We start from the raw sequence: 17,804 nt of genomic DNA, 5'->3' as shown, positions 1-17,804 counted from the left end.
TCCACTATGTTCATAGCAGCCTTATTTATAATAGCCAGAAGCTGGAAAGAACCCAGATGCCCCTCAACAGAGGGATGGATACAGAAAATGTGGTACATTTACACAATGGAGTACTACTCAGCTATTAAAAAGAATGAATTTATGAAATTCCTAGGCAAATGGATGGACCTGTAGGGCATCATCCTGAGTGAGGTAACCCAATCACAAAAGAACTCACATGAAATGTACTCACTGATAAGTGAATATTAGCCCAAAAACTTAGAATACCCAAGTTACAAGTTGCAAAACACGTGAAACTCAAGAAGAATGAAGACCAAAGTGTGGTCACTTTGCCCCTTCTTAGAATTGGGAACAAAACACCCATGGAAGGAGTTACAGACACAAAGTTTGGAGCTGAGACGAAAAGATGGACCATCTAGAGACTTTAAAAAAAAATAAAAGAGTGTAAACTCTCCTACCCCAGTCATCTGTTTATTCAGCGACAGTGAAAATTTCCTAATATCTGTAGTGCTTTCCCAGGGACTGGCAGCAAGGGAGGGGAAATCTAGAGTTGAACTTGCAGGTAAAGCCATTCTTCATTGCTTTAATAAATAAATCCTTTAAGATAAATCTGTCATTCACAGCACAGGAAGAGAGCTGAACTGGAAATAGCCAATCCATATCTCATTCTTTTCAATGGTCATGGGGCACTGCTATGTCAGGGTGGGGTCACCCTGCATCCTTGGTGTGTAGGTCCTCCCAGATGACTTAAGGAGCCCTTCCCTCACTCTCCAGCTTTCTAAGCTTCCAACCATGAGCTGTGCCAATGGCTGGGCAGCTGATTCCCAGCTCCTTGAATCCATGAAGCCCTGGAGGATTTAAGGTCCTGTGCCCATTGCTAGTGATGATGCTAATAATTTGTCAGCATTTATTGCTCGCTCAGTGTGTCTGGCCCAGCCGTGGGTATTTTATGTGAATTAGTTCATGTAATGTTTTCAAACCCCATTGAGCTGATCAGTGACTCTTGTCCCACTTTGGGATGAAAGTGTAGGGCTCTGAGCTAGACGTGGGGAGTTTTTCCTTGGAACTAGTTTTCCTTTCTAGAAAATACATGTAATGTAAAGTTTACCACCTTAAGGATGTGTGTGTGTGTGTGTGTGTGTGTGTGTGTGTGTGTGTGTGTCTGTCTGTCTGTCTGTCTGTCTGTCTGGGGTGGGTGCATCTGGAAACATGTGCATAGACCAGAGATGCCATGGAGTAGAAAGTCTTCTCGTGACACTCTGGTCTTAGTCCTTGGGGAAGGATCCCATGCCCTGAAGCCAGAGCTCAGGTGTTCTTAACTAGACTGGAAGCCAGTGAGCTCCAAAGACCCTCCAGGGTCCATGCCCCTTGGAGCTGGTGCGAGCTCAGGTGTTCTTAACTAGACTGGAAGCCAGTGAGCTCCAAAGACCCTCCAGGGTCCATGCCCCTTGGAGCTGGTGCTGTGGCCATTTTCTAGAACCCTGGCTTGATATGTGTGCTGGGATCCCAACTCCAGTCTTTAGGATTGCAGTGCAAGCTTCACTCTGCCAAGATCTCTCCAGCCCACACCAGCCCACCATTTCCTTCCAATGTTTTCGCAAAGATTGTGGTTTTTGTTTATTGGTGTGTGTGTGTGTGTGTGTGTGTGTGTGTGTGTGTGTGTGTGCGCACATGTGCATTTGTGGGACTGCTTATTACAAGGTGCTGGAAGTGAACTGCAGTCCACATGATTAAGCACTAAGTCATCTCCCCAGCACCGCCCTGGCCATCTTTAAGTGGCATTAAGTACAGACACAAGGCTGTGTTCTCTTCATTGCCACCCGTTACAGAACTCCTTGAAAAACACTAACCACTAGCAACAGTTGCTCTTCCCTGGGCCCTGGCTGTCCACTCTGTCTGTCCAGAGGCCACACTTCTGTCTTTGAAGGCGTGAGTGGACTATTTGTGTCTAATTGTGTGGCACTTCTTCCACCTACCACCTCCACCACAGCTCCCTTCCTCCATATTGACACTAATGTAAATGTCAGTGATGGTTGTAAGGTGTACCAGCCTCTAGAAGGTGAGATTATCAGCCTCTATCCCTGTCCCCTGGACTTGTTAGGTATATATTGGCTAATATATTTATTTTTAAAATTAAATTGTAATTATACCATTTTCCCCTTCCCTTTCCTCCCATGTCCCTCCCATGCAACCCATCCTTGTTTTCTTTCAAGTTTATCTATTTATCATCTCTCTCTCTCTCTCTCTCTCTCTCTCTCTCTCTCTCTCTCTCTCTCTTTCCCTCTCTCTCTCCCTCTCTCTCCCCTCTCTCTCTTGCTTCTGATAAGAAGTGCAATATGCATTCTTTTTAGGAAACGTGCACACTAAGTAAGCAGTAAATGTCAGCTCTTACAGTTTAGCAAAACTAAGTACAATATCTCTCCCTTCTCCAAAGGTTGTGTCAGAAGGCCATACACAAAAGTATGCTAATATCCCATAAATAAAATAAATACATTTAAATAAATTTAGCCTGCTGCAACAGAGAAATCTTGAGTCGGGGCCGGGGAAGCCATTCTTGGGCATGGAAAGGTGGCTAAGTAAGAGCATGGCTACTCCTGCAGATGACCTGGGCTTGGTTCCTAGAACCCCCATGGTTGCTCAAAAACATCCTTACCTCTAGTTCTGGTTCTGGAGGATCTGATGCCCTCTTTTGGCTCTGTGGGCCTCAGGAATGCATCTGGTAAGCATAAATACATGTAGGCAAAACAACACATGCACATATATTTAAAAATAAAAGGCATGCTTAAAATGTACCAATAAAACAACACATGCACATATATTTAAAAAAGCATGGTTAAAATATACCATTGGTACTTAACATTCCTTAAGTTTGTTTCATAATTTTATATATAATCATATATTTTATTAATATTTATTTTTACTTAATTATATTCAGATATAGAATAATTGTTATCTAATTGTATATATTTATATTTGCACATTTGTATTTCATTGTATAATTTTATGTAAATAAAATGTATTTTCAATGTAAGAATTCAAATAAATTGATATGATTTCCATGAGCTCAAAAGAATTTATTTAAGACTTCTACACCACTAGCTAAAGATAGCCATTGTTGTTTTCTTGGTGTTCCAGCCTTGTAGTATGTCTGTGCAAATATATATGTAACAAAATTAAACTACATTTCTTTCATGTTGTTTTGTGACTTGCTTTTTCAGGCATAAACACTTTTTTGTTTTTTAGAATGAGAAAAATCATCAACAATTCTGAAGTATAAATAATTGATAACTACTCAAAGTATTGTATATCTAAAATACTAACAACTGTTAAAATCAAGTGTCTGGTACTTCCTATAATAATTTTCTTCTATTGGGTCAGCGTGCTCTTGTCTTAGGTGATGATAATTGTGTTTTCCATCAAAGAAAATCAGAAAGGTGATTTTCTTAGATATGATTAATGAAAATTTGCTCTTCAAACTTTATTTCTTAAATTCCTTTATTTTTTTTTCAGGACAGTTTTTGGTTTGTATAAAAATTGTTGAAGTTACAAGAGCTGTTAGAGTTCTTCTGTTGGAACATCTGCACAGCATACTCTGGTTGGCATCCCTCCCCAAAATAGTCCATTTATACAACTGATGGACACATCGTAATTCCCAGCTCTAGCTGGTATGGAGCTCATCCCTGGTTGTCTTATTTTTGAGTTCTGACATGTGACTGTCATAGCTGTGCCCCACCTTCTTATATACGATCCCACTTTGCAGCAGGGTTCATACCCTCTCTTAGTGGTGGGGATCACAGTTGATAGCCTTTTCAGATCGGCAGTCTTCATTCCTGCCAGTTCGTTATTCCCATGTCTTTCCAGAGCTTGCTTGCCCCTTTCTTTTTAGTGCAATCTTCTCCAACTCTGAATTGCCTGTTAACTATTGTGTACCATTAAACACGCCCTTGTCCCCAAGAAGCAAAGTAGTCTGGTGAAAGCTGCACAGGAGATGGTGCCTGGTGACAGCCACCTGAGAAGTAATAAACTTGGGGTAAGGGGAATGGGCTGTCCAAGTGCACCAGGGCACAAGCACTTGCAATGTGTCCTCTTTAGGGGTGACATCCAGGGTATAAGATACTGTCCTGGGACTAGAAAGTAGCTCAGCAGTTCCATGCACTTGCTCTTCCAGAGGACTCAGGTTCAATTCCCAGCACTCACATGGCGCTTTACAACTATCCAGAACTCCAGTTCCAGGGAATCCAGTGCCCTCTTCTGACCTCTAGGCACCAGGCATACATGTACATGTATACATACATACATACATACATACACACACACACACACACACACACACACACACACAGGCAAGCAAAATACCCCAACCCACTCACACATACATACACTCACACAAACACACTCACACTCTCACACACATGCATACACACTCACACTCTTTCACACATACACACACACACACACACACACACACTTACACACTGCCCCTTTTACCGTAAGTTGTTGTTACTCAGCATGGGTCAGATAAGTTGATCAGTACTCATAAGACAGGAGACTTATCTAACATGATCAAATGTGAGCATTGGATTGGCATACTCTCATGTCTGAAGGAAGAAGAAATGGGATGTCAGAGGATGAAAGTCCTGAACTGGGCCTGGACTGTTAGGAAAGCTTAGTGAAGAGAGCAGGGCCGTCTAGGTTACAAGTGTCTACATGGATGCTTTTATTCCATGCTGAGGCAGTGTGGCATCATAGACACTCAGTTAAGTATTTATGTATGAAAGTGCACATGACTGAGTGAAGGGGAGCCTACATTTCTTTTAGTACCTTGGATGCTGAAAGGTCTGGCTACTCCCGCATGAGTGGAGTATGGATTGACCTACCGGCAGGAGACAATTTGCTCCATAGTATTTGTTAACATTTCTCCTGAGCAGGTCTGTGATCTAGACTCTCCATAAAGAAATCTACTTGAAGCTAAATTAGCCTGAGTTATAGAAGATACATGATTTACACTTTGTGGACTATATATATTTTAAGTGTTTAGAATTCAGTAATATGTATGCAGTTTACCGATGTGTCCAGAGCTGGTCTTAGCGTTTAGGAAGCACTGTGCTTTATGTTAAATGCTGTTAGCATCATCAGTGAAGAAACTGGCACAAAGTTGAACTTGGCCGAAATTAGAGTTAACAAATGAAGCCCGGTGTTAGGCTGATCTGATTTAGTGGTGAAACATAGGAACAGTGCACAGAGCTGAGGCCAGGCTTCTAAAAGCATAGAAGAATCTGTACAAAATCTTTCCTATACACAGACCTGTATATGTGCACATGTGAATACACACCTCTGTCCACTACACAGACCTGTATATGTATACATGTGAATACACACCTCTGTCCACTACACAGACTTGTATATGTATACATGTGAATACATACCTCTGTCCACTACACAGACCTGTATATGTATACATGTGAATACACACCTCTGTCCACTACACAGACTTGTGTATACATGTGAATTCACACCTCTGTCCACTACACAGACTTGTGTATACATGTGAATACACTCCTCTGTCCACTACACAGACTTGTGTATACATGTGAACACACACCTCTGTCCACTACACAGACTTGTGTATACATGTGAATACACACCTCTGTCCACTACACAGACTTGTATATGTATACATGTGAATACACACCTCTGTCCACTACACAGACTTGTGTATACATGTGAATACACACCTGTCCACTACACAGACTTGTGTATACATGTGAATACACACCTCTGTCCACTACACAGACTTGTGTATACATGTGAATACACACCTCTGTCCACTACTCAGACCTGTATATGTATACATGTGAATACACACCTCTGTCCACTACACAGACCTGTATATGTATACATGTGAATACACACCTCTGTCCACTACACAGACCTGTATATGTATACATGTGAATACACACCTCTGTCCACTACACAGACCTGTGTATGTATACATGTGAATACACACCTCTTTCTGGAAGTGTGCTTGAGCATTTTTCTCTGGGATAGGGTGGGAAAAGAAAAGGAAGAGACACTTTCAGATTTCACTTTGTGTGTGTGTGGTGGGGAGAGTTTTGAAGTATAAATAGTAACTACTTAAAAGTGATATAAATCTAAAATACTAACATGTTATTAATCAACTGTCAGTTATTTTCTATAATGCCTGTTCTTCTATTGGGCAGTGTACTCTTCTCATAGGTGATAATAACTGTATTTTCCATCAAAAATATATTTTACTCACATAAAATTATACAAATGTGCAAATATAACATCTCAATTTCCAGAGAAAGAATTTGGATGTCCTATTGTATTTTTTCTGTCTTATTCCCTTGAAACAGTTTTTTTTTTTTTTTTAAATGAATCCGGAGCTAAACTGTCTCCCAGCCAGCCCCACTGATGTTGCTATCTGAGACTTCCACAGCCCTGGGATTACAAGTATGTGCTTAGCCACACCTGGCTTTTTACATGGTGCTGGGATTTGAACTCAGGTCCTCATATGAGGGGTCCTTCTGGGTGTCAGGGAAGCAAACAGCCCAAGGAGATAAGAAAGAGAACTCCATGGAAGGAGTTGCAGAGACAAAGTTTGGAGCTAAGACGAAAGGATGGACTATCCAGAGACTGCCCCACCCGGGAGTCCATCCCATAATCAGCCACCAAACCCAGACACTATTGCATACACCAGCAAGATTTTGCTGAAAGGACACTGATATAGCTGTCTCCTGTGAGGCTTTGCCAGTGCCTGGCAAGCACAGAAGTGGATGCTCACAGTCAGCTATTGGATGGAACACAGGGTCCCCAATGGAGGAGCTAGAGAAAGTACCCAAGGAGCTGAAAGGCTCTCTAACCCTATAGGTGGAACAACAATATGAACTAATCAGTACCCCAGAGCTCTTATCTCTAGCTGCATATGTAGCAGAAGATGGTCTAGTCGGCCATCACTGGAAAGAGAGGCCCCTTGGTCTAGCAAACTTTATATGCCCTAGTATAGGGGAACGCCAGGGCCAAGAAGTAGGAGTGAGTGGGTAAGGGAGCAGGGCGGGGGGGGGGGGGTGGGGGCGATGGGTATAGGGGACTTTTGGGATAGCATGTGAAATGTAAATCAATAAAATATCTAATTAAAAAAAAAAAAAGAATGAGAACTCAGTACAGACTGATGTCATCAACCTGGACCAGACTTCAGGGAGTCTAATGCCAGGTGGTTAGTTGTCACATTATTTAAAACAGCACAGTTTGGGGAAAGGTTTCCAGGTAACACTGAGTCCTGTCAGTCCAATTTCAGGTGCATAATACAGCTTAAGGTGTGACTGTATAGAAACTCCTTTATAGTTTGACAGTGAGGCTGGGCTCTGCAGCTAGAGTCTGATGTGGTCTCAGACCAATAGCATAAAGGTCAGCAAGCCATCAAGTACATGTGACATCCCCACTAAGGATGGGAAGGAAAATGTCTGAAATAAGCACTCTGGGGAGTTAGGTGAGGTCTCTCTGCACAGATAGCGAGAGGGTCACCAGGTTGTTAGCCACACTCAGCTTTCTAGATGGAATGCAGGTGTTTGCTTTTCTCTGCCCCACTGAGGGACAGCCCTGCGTGATTAACTGATTGCCGTGCCTGGTTCTCCTAGCTGCTCTGTGCGTGCAAGGCCCTCTGCCCTTGTGTAGGAAGTGTTCTTACTCTGCACTTGTGTTTTAAAGCAAGAGTGCCATATGTTGTACTTTTTAAAGTAAAGCGTATTTCCAAGTTAAAGAGGATCCTGGCACATCTTAATTAAAACAAGGCATGGTGGCTCTACTGTCTGTGACTTATACCCAACACTGACTCTGGGCTTAATAAGACCTTGGCTGTGCATGGCTGAACCTTCTTTTCTTCCTTATTATCGATTTCTTTTCTTCTTCATCGCCATAGTGAGACTGTAGAAATATTTTCTTTAATGTGTTGAACTGTTACTCGCCTCTTCTCCATTTTCTAGCTGTTTTTAAATGCAGTTGATGGCAGTTATATGAAGCTATATAAAGGCAGTTGTATGAAGGCCATGTGTAATTTTAATTGTGCAAGCCAGTAAGAAGCAGATGTAAGGACGAGTCAGAGTTGAGTCTGGTGGCATTCGTCTTAGGACTGTCCACCTGGCCCGATTCCCAAGGATGCACTGGACAGTGGGGAGAGGAGTTTGGAAGGTTTGTCCCTTGATGACTTTTTGAAGGTGCCCTGCGATGACACTTGGGCAGTCCATGGTAAACGGTAGAAAGGTGATGTCTCCATGTGAGAGCATTGTCCAGTGTGTGCCTGGGCAGAGGGAATGGAGACGTTTGTTAAATAGAGAGAGCCTTCTTAAGTCACCCCACATTTATGTGTGGGTGCTCAGAAACCCCAATGTCAGCCAAACATGGCCTCATTAGAAATTCTGCATAAATGTGGTGTCTATGATTGACTCTAACAATATGAATGAGAGCCAGCAGCCAGCTGTTTGGCTTAAGGTCCCTGCTGTGAAGCATGGTGACCTGTTGATCCCAGGACGAGAAAACTGACTCCCACCTCCTCCTGTGCACTGTGGCACAGACACAGCTACACACATGGCCTGACATGATAGATAAATAACAATCAAACAACCAAATAAGGTTTTTAAAAGATGAACTTAGATACATGTCTTATGGGTTTGTTTGAGCTCACAGTGATTCATGACTCAGGTAGTTTTGGGTCCCACTGGTCAGTATTCCATGAAAAGAGTTGGAGGGAAAATTACAGGTTGTCCTTGCTGGAGAGAGCAAGACAGACTTGATTGATTAAAGCAGAGAGTTGCTTATTAGTGGTTTCCTTGCAGTTTAATTGAGCTTTGTTTACTTATGTAAATAGTCTAAGGTGCCAGAGCCACCTCTGCCCCAGCAGAGCTTGCTGTTTCAGCATCAGCATGAAGATGGCTGCTGTGTCCCCATTGCCTTTGTCTGCATCCTAGTGCTGATCTGAGGTGGCATGCCACTGTCATCAGTCCACGCTCACCATTAAACGGTGTACTCTGTGACGTCATGAAGGATGCTGGGTAGTCTCTATTTACTTGTACTGCTAGATACTCCATAGTGGAAGCTGTTTGTAAGGATTCATGAAGCTGAGCTGATTTTAATTAAATTTCTTGAGTTGTGCTTTTCTGTTGCTTTTTGGGGAACACGTTATCTAAAGCAGCAACAGCAGCAGTTTGCTGTGGATAACACTGATAATAACAGTTTTGGTTTCTTCCTAATAGGAACTGTCCAAGATCACAATGCCAGTGATATTTAATGAGCCTCTGAGCTTCCTGCAGCGGCTAACTGAATACATGGAGCACACGTACCTCATCCACAAAGCCAGTTCACTTTCTGATCCTGTGGAAAGGATGCAGGTATGTGCATGCTGGGGGTGGGGGTGGGGGTGCTCAGCGTTTGGGATGTAAATAAATAAGTAAATATTAAAAAGAAAAGATAGGTGGCCTTTGGAGAGAATATCTTCTGCCTGTATGGATGTGGAATCTATTGATAATAAATGTGATGGCCTCTAGTCTAGGCAGGAAATAGAAGGTGGGGCATCTGGGAGGCAGAAAGGATTCTGGGATAGTGGCTGTCGAGGGATTCGCCTGGGAAGACATGATAAGACAGATGCATAGTACCTGAGCACAGGTAATCAGCCATGTAGCGGAATGTGGGTTAGAGTAAGTGGGCTGTAATAAGTTATGATCTAGTCAGAGAGAGCCTAGCTATATTGCCAAGGTGTTTGTAAATATAAAGAGGAAGAGGAGGAAAGAAGACGAGGAAGAATAAGAGTAAAACAAGGAAGGAAGGAAGGAAGGAAGGAAGGAAGGAAGGAAGGAAGGAAGGAAGGAAAACAGAAAAGAGAAAGTCTTTTGTATTCAGTCCCCCTGGCAGTCCTCTGGGGATGGTCACTGTAATGAAGACTGATGGGAATTTCAGGAGCTGCAGAAGCAGGTCATACAACCACACGTGGCTACTGGAAGCTCTTTCTTTCTTTCTTTCTTTTAATATTTTTATTAGATATTTTCTTTACATTTCAAATGTTATTCCCCTTTCCTAGTCTCCCCTCTGAAAATCCTTTATCCCCTCCTCCCTCCCCCTGCTCCCCAACCCACCCACTCCCACTTCCTGGCCCAGGCATTCCCCTATACTGGGACATAGAACCTTCACAGGACCTAGGGCCTCTCCTCCCATTAATGACCGACTAGGCCATCCTCTGCTATATATACTGCTAGAACCACAAGTTCCACCATGTGCTTTCTTTGATTGGTAGCTTAGTTCCAAGGAGCTCTGGGGGTACTGGTTAGTTCATATTGATGTTCCTCCTATGGGGCTACACACCCCTTCAGCTCCTTGGGTACTTTCTCTAGCTCCTTCATTGGGGACCTTGTGCTCCATCCAATGGATGATTGTGAGCATCCACTTCTGTATTTGCCAGGCACTGGCAGAGCCCCTCAGGAGACAGCTATATCAGGCTCCTGTTAGCAGGCTCTTGTTGGCATCTGCCATAGTGTCTGGGTTTGGTGGTTGTTTATGGGATGGATCCCCAAGTGGGACAGTCTCTGGATGGTCATTCCTTCAGTCTCTACTCCGAACTTTGTAACTCCTTCCATGGGTATTTTGTTTCCCCTGGAAGCTCTTTGCAAGTCTTCAGTTAAAAAAGTACCATGTGGTAATTGGGAAATCAACATTTCTTTTTTTGTTGTTATTTGTTATTTTGGTTTTTCAAGACAGGGTTTCTCTGTGTAGCCTTGGCTGTCTCTCTGTAGACCAGGCCGGCCTCAAACTCAGAAATCCGTCTGCCTCTGCTGGGATTAAAAGCGTGCGCCACCACCGCCCTGTGAAATCAACATTTCTTATTGCAAACTTTTTTGAAGATCTCAAAAATTTGGAATACATAGTCACCATAATATTTTTATGCTGGATAAATGTTCCAGTATGTATATTCATAAGTGCTCAAGTAACAAGAAGTGTTTTTAATTTCCAAAATAAAAGATGTTTGCATGATGCACATGGATGGTGAAGCACAGGCTCAGCAGATACACTTCTTCTAGATAAAGCAATGTCTTTCTGTTCTTTCATCCACTGTTTTTTAACTTAATTGGTGTCTTAGCCATGGTTTATATTGCTGTGATAAAATACCATGTTCATGAAAATCGTGGTGATGAAAGGATTCATTTCAGCCTACACATCACAGTCCGTCACTAAGAGAAGTCATGGCAGGAGTCTGGAAGCAGGAGCTGATGAAGAAGCCATGGAGGGTGCTGCTTAATGACTTGCTTGTCATGGCTTGCTCAGCCTGCTTTCTTTTAGAACCCAAGACCACAGCCCAGAGATTGTCTCACCCATGGGCGGGGCCTTCCCCCATCAATCATCGATCAAATGCACCACAGGTTTTCCCATATGCCAGTCTGGTAGCCACATTGTCTCAATTGAGGTTCCTTCTTCCCCAATGACTCTAGCTTGTGTCAAGTTGACATAAAACTTAGTCAACAAAATTGACTTTTGCACTAATTAAGTTGTTTAGTTTTGTATCTTTTTTACCAATTCTAAATGTATGTTTGCTGCACCTTTAACTGAATATGTATACTTTTTCTTTGTCATCAGTCTATGAATGAAATAATTTTTACACTGAGTTAGATTCTATAGTAACTAGAAAATAATGTAATATATACAAAAGGATATGTGTAGGACATTTGAGGTGTGTATTTGAACCAGCTCCACTGAGAGACAACTGTCATTTAAAGTTTTTTGAAAGTCAGCATATTAGAAGTGATTGACTTAAAGGGGTTTTTGAACGCGCTTTGCAGAATTATAGCATCTTATAAAAGCAATGTCTGAGGGTGGCACTGTAGGATGAGATCTAGGAACTTTCATTATGAGTGTACACGCTTCTACAGTAACGTTAGAAAGCCACATTAAAAATCCAAACTGATCGAGCCTCTCAATAATCTTGTTAGCCACTGTCTTCTGTGCCCCTTCCATTCCTGAGACCGAAAGACTGGCTGTTGATAACTTGTGCAATGCTCTATTCCAGTGTGTGGCTGCATTTGCTGTGTCTGCTGTCGCCTCTCAGTGGGAGCGCACCGGAAAGCCCTTCAACCCGCTTCTGGGAGAGACTTATGAATTAGTTCGGTGAGGTCTTCTGCTCCATTCTAGGTGGCTTTGTTGAATGGAGTTTTCAGTGAAGAAAAATGGGTACAAACGATTATTTGTGTCTGGAGTACCTAATTATTTTGATGTCCATGTCTATGAAACTTGAGAAACTATCAAAAATACAAACTAGACATGTAATATACACATTACAAGATAGATAGATTACAAACTAGACATGTAATATACACATTACAAGTGTTTCAGTTCCCACCCTTCTAGGATTACCTCTCCTCCATTTTTAGGTGGATGACATGGCATGTTCAGGGTTTTACTGTTACTACTGTTACTGGATAAAGCACCCTGACTAAAAGCAACTCAGGGAGAAAACAGTTCATCAAAAGCAATGAAAACAGGAGCTCACACAGGACGGGAGCTCACACACACAGGATGGGAGCTCACACACACAGGACGGGAGCTCACACTTACAGGACGGGAGCTCACACACACAGGACAGGAGCTAACACACACAGGACGGGAGCTCACACACACAGGACAGGAGTTCACACACACAGGATGGGAGCTCACATACACAGGATGGGAGCTCACACACACAGGACAGGAGCTCACACTCACAGGACAGGAGCTCACACACACAGGACAGGAGCTCACACTCACAGGACGGGAGCTCACACTCAAGGACAGGAGCTCACACTTACAGGACAGGAGCTCACACACACAGGACGGGAGCTCACACTCACAAGACAGGAGCTCACACACACAGGACGGGAGCTCACACTCACAGGACAGGAGCTCATACACACAAGACAGGAGCTCACACACACAGGACGGGAGCTCACACACACAAGACAGGAGCTCACACACACAGGACGGGAGCTCACACACACAGGACAAGAGTTCACACACACAGGACAGGAGCTTACTCAGGACAGGAGCTCACATAGGACAGGAGCCTGGAGCTGATGCAAAGGCAATGGAGGGGTGCTGCTTACTGGCTTGCTCTTCAAGGCTTTTTCAACCTGCTTTTTTATAGAACCCAGGACTACAAGCTCACAGTGGGCAGGTTGGGTTGGGCTCCCACATCAATCATTAGTCAAGAAGCTATCCTACAGACTTCTACAGACCATCGTTATAAGAGTATCTGCAGTCAGGAAGCAGAGAGCAGACAGGAGGTGAAGCCAGGCTATCAAAACTTCCAACCAGCCTCTAGTGGTCACTTCATCCATTAAGACGCCAACTCCTAAAGCTCCCACAACTTTCCAAAACAGCTGGGGACCAATGTTTCTAAAACACAAGCCTGTGGGGGACATTCCACATTCAGAGCACAGCCCTAGTCTTTGTGTAAATCATCCAAATCCATATGACCGTTCTTTATTTAATATGTACAAGCAGCTCGCTTTCTAATGGCATTGGACAGAGTAGCTTATGTGGTGCTGTTCCTCATGTAAGGCCACGCTATAATGAAGATAATATTAAAACACTTTTTCTTCATTGAACTTTTCCTAAACATTTTAACAAATTCAATGACAATTAACTGTAACAATGCGTTTTTCTTTTTTCTTCTAATCTTAAGAGATGACCTTGGGTTTAGGCTCATCTCAGAACAGGTCAGCCATCATCCCCCAATCAGTGCATTCCATGCAGAAGGGCTCAACAATGACTTCATCTTCCATGGCTCAATTTACCCCAAACTGAAGTTCTGGGGCAAGAGTGTAGAAGCAGAGCCTAAAGGAACCATCACCTTGGAGCTTTTAGAGTGAGTATGCGAAAACCATTCTTTCTCATGTGGCCTCTGCACACACACACACCCGACCATGCCTGTCCAGCTGAGGATCATGAAAGAAACAGTGTTATCAAGTGTATGCTCTCTGCCCCTGGGTGACAGACTTCGGAAGCATGGCAGTAGCCACTGCTAAGCAGGCTGGTTGGTGTACTACTGTTTCATTGATGTTTAATGTGTGTGGATCCACTTAAGGTAGGTGCGATGAACTCAAAGGCACTTCTCACAAGAGCAGCTGACTGGCTCCCATGATGCCCCATGGGGTGACAATTATGTGACGTGTTGGACATTAGGTAGTTGGGAACTCTCTTCTACAAGATTAACTTTAAAGTCTAAAGCATTTCTAGATGAGCTCGTGTGTCCTCCACACACTGGAAACTGCTAAGTAGGACTGGAAACCCTGAACAGGAGCCACAGAGCAACATTCTGGAATTCTGAACAATAAGGGCAGACTGTAAGGACAGATAATAAGTACAGCAGATTAGGAAGAAAAGTCAAACCCTCAACACCAGCTTGGCAGTGAGATTCCTGGTTTTATATTTTTCTCCTTGCTAACAGTCTGAGCAGCAAATTGCAAAATGGCATTAGCAGCAGACAGAAGAGGTCCCAAGAGAGACCCTTTCTTGTCTCCTTAGAGATGCCTCACAGACAAAGTGTCAAATCCGGCTTGTTTTACCTCCTAACCTTTTCCCAAAGCAAGTGTCTGCTCCTCCGTGCTCTCTGGTGCTCTCTGGTGCTCTCTGGTACTCTCTGGTACTCTCTGGTCCTCCGTGCTCTCTGTTACTCTCTGGTGCTCTCTGGTACTCTCTGGTACTAGGTGCCAGTCTCTGAGATCGAGAAAAAGCTCAGCAGCTGGGAACCAACTCTTGTGTTGACAGAGAGGTCAAACCAGTGTAAGGGTGCAGTTGTGTTCTAAAGCACACAGTGGGGCCCATTCCTCTCCTAACCCTTGCGCTTGGCATTCATCCCAGGTGGTCCATCAAGGGCACGGACGTGTAAGCACTGGGTAACTCTAGGCCCAGATCCCGCATGGCATGGCCTGGGTCTGAGGAACATTAAAAGGCTTTGAAAGTCGTAGTGATGCACAGAGGAGGGTCAGGACTCGTGGTCTGGTGTTATGGTAATTGCCTCCGCTCAGAACCAAAGTCAGCATTCTCCACATGTAAAGAGAATAGCAATCTCTTAACACTCAAGTATCCAGAATATAATTCAGAATAATTGGCTTTCCTAAGAAACAGCTCACACTGAAAGGACAGTGAACAGCCTCTAACCTCAAAATTTGCATCAGTTAGAAGTACTTGTCACTACTGTGGCTGGCAATAAACGTGAGCACTCACATGAACAAAGGTTATTCTATGGATACCCTTCAACAGAAGTGTTTGGGGGCTTATTAGTGCTAAAAAAACACAGCAAGGGAAATACAGTAACCAGGGCAGGCTCACTATTGAGTTGGGGGAAGTTGTAGGGAATGGATGCTGAGATAACATGATGGAGAATAAGTCCAGTTTCAGTTCTGACTCTTCCCACTTACCTATAAGGAGTCTCCATGTAATAGAGCAAAGGCGAGAAAGAGGAGGAGGAGTGTGTGTGTGTGTGTGTGTGTGTGTGTGTGTGTATTCCTGTTCACATGTGTGTTCAAGTGCATGTATGTGGAAGCTAACAGCTGACATCAGTTACCTTCCTTGGTCACTCTACTTTCTATGCTGAGGCAGGGTCTCCCATTTGGACCCAGAGCTCCTGATTTAGCTAACCTGGTTGGTCAGCTCACCAGGGGTCCCTTATCTCTGCCTCCTGCACAGTGCAATAGTAGGAAGGCTGCTCCCTCCTGGCTGACGTTTCTGTGGGTTCTAGGATGGTCGTTACTCATTCTCATCACGTGCTTTTGAACTACCTCGTAAGCCCTGGGTGATTCTTTAGGCATAAAGGAGTTGATTCTAAATTCATATGGAAAAGCAAATAAAACAACTAAAAATAGCGACAGTTTTGAAAAGGAGCAAAAGAACTAAGAGGTGCACAGAGGTGACTGGATTTACACTGTCCTGAGACGCCGGGCTGCTGTTATGTCGGTGGAGGTTGTGGGCTCCACAGAGGCGTGGGCAGTGTGGATCATGGACTCAGAAAGGCAAACTGTTAAGTTTTGGAAGAAAACGGAAAACCTATTGAGTTTTAAGTAGAACTCTCTTTACAAACACAGTACAAAAAGCACAATACACAAAAGACTGGTTTAAAAACTCGATTAAATTTATAGTTCTCTCTGAATTGCACTATTTAGCATATGAAAGATAAACTATAGACTATTGGAAATTATATACCTAATGAAGAGTTGGTGTCCAGAATATATAAAGACCCCTGAAATAGTTATATATATGGCCCCCAAAAGTTTTTGTTTTCAAAGCAAGCAACATGTAGCATTACAAGTTTGGGGGTTTGACTTGGTTAGCTGGCTTGGGGTAAACTGGACGGATCTTTTCTGGAGACTGTCGCATGGGCTTCATTTTGATTTTCTACCTCTCCACTTACTGTTCGTGCTTCACCAAACTTTGGAATAACACAGGTTGAATATTCCTTTTCAGAAATGCTTGGGAAGACAGCTATTCCTTATTTAGGAGCCTTGGGATTTTTGAATGGCTGTAGATCTTACCAGTTGAAAGAAATACCATCTGAAAGTCCAAGGTCCAGAATGCTCTGAAATCAAGGGTGTTTGAGTTTTGTGTCAGTGTACAGATGTTTTGGAGGTTGAATTTTTGAATTAGGGATGTTCAACTTGTATATAGTTTATTTTTTAAAACAATAAAAAAGAGAAGGTAATTCTGGTTTTACTATGAGTTAACATCAGTGAGGGGTGTGTGTGTGTGTGTGTGTGTGTGTGTGAAAGCCCATATACACGCACACCTGTGGGTTTGGGTGAGTGCATAGAGGCCAAAAGCTGACACCAGGGTCTTCTTGTATTGCTATCTACCCTATTTCTTGAGACAGTGCCTCTCACTGACTGGGACAGGCAAGGCCCTGGAATCTGCCTTTCCGGATGCTTCGGTTGCTGTGGTTACAGATGTGCACCGCCACACCCTGCTTTCACTCGGGATTAAACCCAGGACATCATGCTTGTGCATCGAATGTCACTTGAAACAGACTCCTTTTTTAGACAAAATGACTCTCAACTACTAATCTGGGTTTGGGGTTGTTTTTTAGCCACAACGAAGCATACACATGGACAAACCCCACCTGTTGTGTGCATAACATCATCGTGGGCAAGCTCTGGATTGAACAGTATGGCAACGTGGAAATCATAAACCACAAGTAAGGCTCCCTCTGGCCGGCTCTTTGTGTACTCCTCTCTTCTAACAACCTGACTGCATGGCGGACATTTAAGAACAGGGAACACACAGCTCCCTAGCGAGTAGGATAGAAGACTTTCCATTTTGTAATTCCTGCTAGCAGCTTTGTGTAGCACAGGCTGAACGACCCTGGGCGGACCCTGGGCCTCCCCAGGGCTGCCTTCCAGTTTCAGCCGGCTTCCCATTGTGTTCACTTGGTATTGCTGTAGGGCAGGTAAAGTGGGAGAAGCAAGCAGGTTTTGTGAGAAGTTAGTTTCAGATTCTGTCACTCATTGCTGTGAATACTTCTGAGCTTGTCCTCGTGGGTAGTGCTGATGTAGGGGAGGGATGGGAAGCCCCTGAGGTCTGGTGCTACAGAAAGTCTGCAAACAGTGGCTGCCATCAGAGAGCCATCGCTTACTCTTCTCAGCATTGCGTGGTCATGGAAATTTACCTTCCTTTGTAGGACTGGGGACAAATGTGTGCTGAATTTTAAGCCATGTGGTCTTTTTGGCAAGGAATTACACAAAGTTGAAGGCTACATACAAGATAAAAGGTATGGGTTC

The 17,804-nt window shown here is 43.5% G+C and overlaps 1 protein-coding gene and 1 long non-coding RNA gene across 27 annotated transcripts in view; both read left to right on the top strand.

The window, feature by feature from the left end:
* Osbpl1a (oxysterol binding protein-like 1A) overlaps positions 1–17,804 on the top strand; it is a 187,974-nt gene that overhangs the window by 161,169 nt on the left and 9,001 nt on the right. For all 26 annotated transcript variants that reach the window (NR_045524.1, XM_006526144.4, XM_006526143.4 and 23 more), the window contains 5 exons: positions 9,270–9,404; positions 12,068–12,165; positions 13,718–13,900; positions 17,114–17,221; positions 17,705–17,794. Coding sequence is in view for 25 of the 26 variants with exons in the window: in XM_006526144.4 (XP_006526207.1) it covers positions 9,270–9,404; positions 12,068–12,165; positions 13,718–13,900; positions 17,114–17,221; positions 17,705–17,794 (614 nt within the window). In the remaining variant the exon portion in view is untranslated. The remainder of the gene's footprint in view (positions 1–9,269; positions 9,405–12,067; positions 12,166–13,717; positions 13,901–17,113; positions 17,222–17,704; positions 17,795–17,804) is intronic.
* On the top strand, positions 369–3,192 carry Gm52343. The gene is made up of 2 exons (XR_003952612.1): positions 369–1,309; positions 1,390–3,192. It is a non-coding gene; the product is annotated as a predicted gene, 52343 (long non-coding RNA).

This window comes from Mus musculus, chromosome 18 (assembly GCF_000001635.26).
Source record: "Mus musculus strain C57BL/6J chromosome 18, GRCm38.p6 C57BL/6J".
Taxonomy (NCBI): Eukaryota; Metazoa; Chordata; class Mammalia; order Rodentia; family Muridae; genus Mus; species Mus musculus.
The sequence above is the reverse complement of the archived record's forward strand: the minus strand, read 5'-3'. Positions and strand labels throughout refer to the sequence as shown.